The sequence below is a fragment of the Saccostrea cucullata genome, unplaced genomic scaffold (genome assembly GCF_032062105.1).
Source record: "Saccostrea cucullata isolate Sc308-1 unplaced genomic scaffold, CSIRO_AGI_Scuc_v1 ctg1737, whole genome shotgun sequence".
NCBI lineage: Eukaryota > Metazoa > Mollusca > Bivalvia > Ostreida > Ostreidae > Saccostrea > Saccostrea cuccullata.
The window spans coordinates 50212-57605 of record NW_026923265.1 but is presented as its reverse complement, the minus strand read 5'-3'; the positions used below and the strand labels follow the sequence as shown (position 1 = coordinate 57605).

The 7394-nt window shown below is 37.1% G+C and overlaps 1 protein-coding gene across 3 annotated transcripts; it reads left to right on the top strand.

The window, feature by feature from the left end:
* Positions 1-312: 312 nt before the first annotated feature.
* Positions 313-6920, top strand: LOC134263599 (uncharacterized). Of its 3 annotated transcripts, none has more exons than XM_062745986.1 (3): positions 313-1188; positions 2452-3202; positions 5037-6920. In XM_062745986.1, exons 2-3 carry the CDS (start codon positions 2462-2464, stop codon positions 5106-5108), a joined length of 813 nt encoding a protein of 270 aa, XP_062601970.1. In that variant the 5' UTR covers positions 313-1188; positions 2452-2461; the 3' UTR covers positions 5109-6920. The 3 variants fall into 3 exon arrangements, with proteins under 3 accessions (XP_062601970.1, XP_062601968.1, XP_062601969.1); XM_062745984.1 differs by having other exon boundaries at positions 314-1188; positions 2452-2882; XM_062745985.1 differs by having other exon boundaries at positions 327-418; positions 2452-2882.
* Positions 6921-7394: the final 474 nt, after the last annotated feature.

Genomic DNA, 7394 nt, shown 5'->3' with positions numbered 1-7394 from the left:
TGCATTTAGCGTGTAAAATGCTTGGAAAAATGCATCACGTCTTTCTGAAAGTGATTTAAAAACCTAGCCTTTTCGAAAAACACATGTACAGTATAAGTTATTATTATTACAATAATAATATCCTTTATGTGACAGAGTTATATTAACTATAATTGTTTTATTTGTTATAATTTATTTCTAAGGTATCATGTTTTACTTGGTAATTGTAAAGTTGTTTCATGTTTATAACTTTTTAGATCGGGATCATTTACCTAATTTTAATCTATGACACCATTGTCTTAATTTACAGCCAATCAGCGTGGCTTCTCCTAATCACGTGACCATTGTTTTATTTTTTACCATAGGAGAAAGCCACACAAATTTACAAGGAAATTTTTTATCGAAAAACAGTATTTCCAGTTTGTTTCACGCAACTTAGGTAGGGTAAAACCTTTCTACCTTCGATGTGCTTAGTTTTCAGTGTGATTTGCTGGATATTTCTCCACAGAATAAAAGTTTTGATACGTTTCGATAAGTGACTTTGTTTGTTTACGTAAGGTGCGCGATCCGGTTTGAACCGGTTTGGGGAGAACTTGTGTCACAACATGGAAGAGCCGAATTTCCCCAGGATTTGTTTACTTGGACATTCGTTTGTAACTCGTTAACGGCGATATATGGACTCGCATCCAGATTTAATGAACTTAAAGTTGCATCAGGATTTTTACAGTGTTTCAGTGCGGGCCCGTGGTGGTCTACGGATCTCGAGCGTCGCTCGTTCCAGAGACTTCTTGACTTTTGATATGTTGCCGCACGTGTGTTTTATGCAGATTGGGGAAAACGACATTCTTTTGCATACCAATGAAATGATTGTACGTGACTTTCTATCTTTAGCATCGTATCTACATTCCGGAATATGCATACAAACAGTTATTGTGGGTCAACTTCTGCGCCGCCAACCTTGGGCCTCGTCACCGGACTTCAACGAACGCATCATCGCCATCAATGTCATGCTCCGGGAACAGTGCTCAAACATTTCGGGTGTGCATTTCTGGCCTCATAGAGGCTTCTGGACAGATTTGTCATTTCTGTGTCAGGATGGGGTTCATCTCCGATGCCCCTCCCAGTCATCCCATGTTGTGACCACCTCTCCTATGCACCGGTTTTGGCGAAGTGTTCGCTCAGCTATCTTACAGCATAGGCACATTTCAGGCCAGTATCATTCTGCTTAAATTTGCTACTCTGACCTTGGTTTCAATTGCTTTACATATACATAGCAAAATATTATAACTAAGTACAAACAGTGATTTACTTGATATGTCCTGTTGATTAAGAATTCACCCCAATATTCGGTGATTTACTAGTCACAAGTCATTGGGTGCATGCATTGCATTTGTTTATGTCATAAACTTTAAGTTTTATTGCTGTATGTGCCTTATATAACTGATACATGATGATGATTAGTCAGTTAGTTTGTTTTTGGAGTAAATTTAATTCAGCTTCATATATAAACTTGATTGGTGTAGGCATTTATTTACTCCTGTATATACACTTTGTAAGCAACTTCTCTTTGTATTGTGGGACCATACACATTACGGAATGCTTACTTTGGATGTTGCGGGACCATACGCTTCATCTTGTACGAGTGTATTGTTGTATGCATTTTCCTTTGGTGCGGGACCATACCACCTAAGACATGCTTATTTGGTTGTTGTATTGTGGGACCATATACGTTACACAACTGTTTTCATGTACACTATTCGCAGTTGATTCTGTGGTGATGTTGCGGGACCATACGCATTATCATTTTATGACTGCACATGTATTAATTGTTTGTTGCTGTTTAATGTTGCGGGGCCATACGTAACAACATAGTAATATGATATAAACTATTTTATTTTCATATGCACTTTTTCGTATATGAAGGATCAAGCACACTCTATTTCAATATTTGTTCATGTTGGTCTTAATCATGTGTAGCATCCACATAAGACATTACTGTTTACTGAATATATTTCTGTTAATGGATATATTCATATTCAACTGTTGCGGGACCACACGCAACATCCACCTAAAATATTTCTATGAAGTATAGCTTCTTGTCTTTGTATTAGTTTGTAATCTTCTACTATGTTAAACTAGCCGAAAAATAATATCTTAAAAATGGGTCAGACTAGCTTTAAATTCTCCTTTGGTGATCTATTTTCAGCTTTTATATTATTGGGTATGATAATAACATTTATATAATGTTTATCCCTTACCCTCTCATTTATCAAAATTAATATTTTGCAGCATTGAAGCTGTTTTACTTTTTACATTTATAATGTGTACATGGTCACATGTATCTAATGCTATATATAGATATATACATGTGTATATAAAAATTTATAAAGTTGTTCTGCTGGGGCAGTTTGGACATTTAAGAATTGTTTCATGAAATATTCTTTAATTGCTTTCATTATGCTTTATGTTCAGGTGTACAGCCATGCCTCCAAAGAGGGGACAGAAGTCCTCCACTCCCACAACCACCAAAAGGCGGAAGACAATCCAACCCACTGGCACAGATGTTAGTGAAGCCGTAACACTACAACTGCCACCTGTGGAACCACCTGTGCAAAATGAAATCTTAAATATCGACTATGACAAGTTAGCTACAGCTATTCTAAAACAATCACATGCACACAATGGACTAAGTCTTCAACCTCAAGAGGCCCCTTCAGTGCCAGCAGCTACTTCTCATTCATCTGACACATTACCAAAATCTACAGCAGATCCACAATCATCTTCAGTACCAGGTCCTTCATCTCAACAACCTTCAGCTCAGCAACTTTCAGCTCAGCAGCCGACAAGCAGTGTGTCAAGTTCAACACCAGTTTTGGGGACTCTGTTAGATCAAGTTTTTGCAGGTGAGCCAGCAAGGGCTTCTGATCTTCCTTACTCATCTACTATCGTTAGTGATGGCATTCCCCTTGGGTCTTCAGTTTCTAGCAAACTTAAGTCAAAAATTTGGAATAATGAATTCATTGATTTCCGATCCCTGCAAAATACCAGAGAAGAACCTTTGAGTGTTTCAATTTCCACGGGGGTCATCAAATTACACCAAAGTCCAAAATGTAAAAGCCCCATATCTATCTCTCAATGGACAGATGCATTCTTTGTGTTTTCGGCAGTTTACATAGAAAAATACCCTGCTGAAGCCCCCAATCTTTTAAAATATGGGCACATGGTAAGAGAAATTCAACAACTTCATGGGGACAATGCATTTCGCTCATACGATGAGCAGAAACTAAAAGAGAGTTTTAATGTACCATGGCAACAACCTATTCAGGAGTTAAGGCTGAAGGCAGCCACACTATCAAAAGCTTTCCCTGTCAAACAATCCAACAATCAAACACAGCCCTTTCGAGTTAGGTTTCGTTTCCAATACAATAGAGGAGAACGTTGTAGTAAAAACCCCTGCCCCTTTCGGCACATCTGCATGCAATGTAAAGGATACCACCCCAAGTTTAAATGCACAGATTCAACTAAATCCAGCATGCAGAATTCCCAACCAAAAGCTCCCAACTCCAATCAAAATAAAAAATCTACTTGAAATTCTGCAAGGCTATGACAAAGACAAACTCTCAGTTATCAAAAATGGATTCACCTATGGTTTTCACTTAGGCTGCAAAGGCATGCCAGTTTCAACAATATCTAGGAATCATAGAAGTGCACTCGAACATCCTTCTGTTATTCAGGAATTTATTAATTGTGGTATAAAATCGGGGTGAATAGCTGGGCCCTTCCCCTCTCCACCATTTCCCCAGTTTGTTTCTTCTCCTTTAGGTGTTGTACCTAAATCAGAACCTGGTAAATTCCGTGTAATCCATGATCTCTCTTTCCCAAAACATAACTCTGTAAATTCTATGATACCTGAAGAAAATTCAAAAGTGAAGTATGACTCTTAAGATGTTGTAACAGACCTACTTAGAGAATTTGGTCACGGCGCATTAATGGCTAAGACAGACATTCAGGATGCCTTCCGCATAACTCCAATTCATCCTGATGATTACAAACTCTTAGGATTTTCTTGGAACAAGAAGTTCTACCATGATAAGTGTCTACCAATGGGTGCAAGTAGTTCGTGTCAGATCTTTGAATGTCTTAGTAGCAGTTTGCATTGGGTAATGTGCGAAAAATTTTCTGCCTCTGGAATGTCTCATATGTTGGATGATTTTTTCTTTATCGGTCCAAAGGGTTCCTCTAAATGTCAAGCTGATTTAGAGAAGTTCTTGTCTATTTGTGAACAATCGGGCATACCAATCAAAGAAGAAAAAACAGTTACTCCTACCACTGTGATAACCATATATGGAATTGAGATTGACTCTAATAAATTGTTATGTCGTTTACCTGAAGCTAAGCTTAACAAAGTCAGACACAGTTTACAAGCCGCAATATGTAGGAAGAAAATAACTTTACATGACTTACAATCTTTGATAGGTTTGCTAAATTTTGCGTGTTTAGTTGTTGTTCCAGGGCGAACCTTTTTGCGGCGCCTCATTGACTTAACGTGTGGGGTCTCTAACCCTAATCATTACATCCGCTTGACATGTGAGGCTAGGGCAGACTTGCATATGTGGTCACATTTTATAGAATCTTATAATGGCAGGTCAGTTATACTTCCCGATGTTTGGTCGTCTTCTGATAAAGAAATGTTATTTACTGCTGCTTCAGGCTCATTAGGTTTTGCAGCAGTTTTGGGGACTAGTTGGTTTGCATTAAGTTGGGAGGAAGTTCCAGATTTAGCACAATATCAGATAGCGATAAAAGAACTGTTTCCCATCGTGTTAGCACTGGAAATTTGGGGTCCTGCATTAGCTAACAAAAAGATCCTATTCATGACCGACAACATGGCCATAGTACACGCCATTAATAAACAAACTTGTAAAGACAAAATTCTTATGAAGTTGATCCGCAGATTAGTTCTAACAGCACTTTCCTACAACATCCTCTTTAGAGCGAAACATATTGCAGGCAAATCAAATACTCTGGCTGATCATCTTTCACGCTTTAAATTAAAGGAAGCCTTCCAGATAGCTCCTCATCTCAGTCCAGTACAGACAGAAGTTCCCAAGGACCTCTTAACAATTTGAATCCAGTTTGCCTGAAACTACTAGAATCGTCTCTGTCATCATCAACCTCTAAAGCTTATCGCAGAAGTTGGAATTTGCTCCTTACATGGAACCCTCACATCTCACTTCCAGTGTCTGTGACAGATGTTTGTAACTTTATAGGTCATCTATTTCTTCAAAATTATTCACCCAGTACAATTTTTTCCCACATATCAGCTATCAGTTTTATGCATAAATTATGTAGTATCCCAGACCCTACTCAAGCTTTTATGACCAAGAAAATTCTTAAAGGGTGTAAGGCAGTAGGCTCAAGGAGGGACACACGCTTGCCTATCACAGCACCGATCTTACAAAAACTCATTGTTGCTCTAGAACACACTGTGTCTCAATACTCGCTCAGACTCCTGTTGCGAGCACCTTTCTTGTTAGCTTTTCATGCTTTTCTCAGATTAGGTGAGATAACAGCAAAATCAATCAATGCTGTAAATAGTGTTTTACAAAGGTTAGATATCACATTCAAGCAAGAAAATAATCTATTAGAGGGAGTTCAAATAGTTATGAGAGATTATAAAACAAACAAACATCATGTCCCAATAATCATTTCCTTACAAGCTTGTCCCAATTCTCTTTACTGTCCCGTTCAGGCATTGTATAAATACCTTGCCTTCTATAAACATTCATCCGGTTCACTGTTCCAGACCATGGATGGCTTGCCGATTACTTACTCGGTTGTTACTTCACACCTCAAAGCAGCAATTCAGTTTATTGGATTAAGTCCAGATCAATTTAAGGGACACAGTTTCAGAATTGGGGCAGCAACACATGCAGCCTCACTTGGTTTCTCAGACAATGTCATTCAGAAGCTTGGAAGGTGGAATTCTGATGCTTTCAAACACTACATCCGTATTCAGTCTTTTCATATATAGCTAATTGTACAAGAGCAGATTTCAGTCCATATCCCTGTGTTAGTTCCCCATGTCAATAAGTTTTAAAACTTTAAGACGGTTCAGAAGTATTCTGCTGTCACAAATAACCACATAGACTTTGAAGAGCAGAGGAAAGTTGTCGCTGCTCATATTTGGATCAGTCATATTATAGGAGACAGTTCAGAAGTTTTCTGCTGTATTTTATTCCCAAGTCCTATTCATAATTTTTTAGGAATACACGGCAGTTCAGAAGTCTTCTGCTGCCTAAAAGTTATTATTCAACATGTCAGTTCAGAAGTCTTCTGCTGCCTAAAAGTTATTATTCAACATGTCAGTTCAGAAGTCTTCTGCTGACATATTTTTCAGTCTTTTTATATTTGTACATATCATCATAGGTATATAGTCATAGGCATAGGATATAGTCATTTTTTAAAGGGCATATTGAATATAATTTCCTTGCTGGCCACCACATGCTCTCAATGTCAAATACTAAGTAACAAATATTTTATATTGAACTATTGTTTATTACCTAAGGTTGTATTATATTGTCATTTTTGATACTCATGTGTTTCTTTTCTAATTTATTATTTGACATGAACGTTATATGTACTATAAACAATCGTCTCAAATTATAAATTGCGCCTTGCCAAGTCGCCTTGGGTGGGTGGATCCAATTTGCAATTGGATTGTGGCGTTTATTTTCTTTTTACCCACCCTTTTTTGATGACAGGCATATCAGTGCCTGCTTTATGATATATGTAATTTTAGGGGGTCAGATTGCATAATATGTTACCAAAGATTTTTGTATTCTTTTAAAGTTTGTTCTAGTCTTGTCTGACCCCCTTATAATATGTTTATATTTTGTTTTGCGTCATTTACTTCAATAAATGACAATTTTTCACTTTCACTACTGTTGTTATTTTAATTCTAATCCATCAAAAACCTAGCTCAGTTGACTTGGCTTCGGTCTTGCATAATAACAGAGGAACATAAATAAGTTATTATTATTACAATAATAATATCCTTTATGTGACAGAGTTATATTTACTATAATTGTTTTATTTGTTATAATTTATTTCTAAGGTATCATGTTTTACTTGGTAATTGTAAAGTTGTTTCATGTTTATAACTTTTTAGATCGGGATCAATTACCTAATTTTAATCTATGACACCATTGTCTTAATTTACAGCCAATCAGCGTGGCTTCTCCTAATCACGTGACCATTGTTTTATTTTTTACCAAAGGAGAAAGCCACACAAATTTACAAGGATTTTTTTTATCGAAAAACCCTCCATCCATCCCCCTCTCTTCCACCGTCTTATATTATATTTGTTATATATGTACCTATATTAGTGTTCATATTTATTTGTTTGGCGTTTA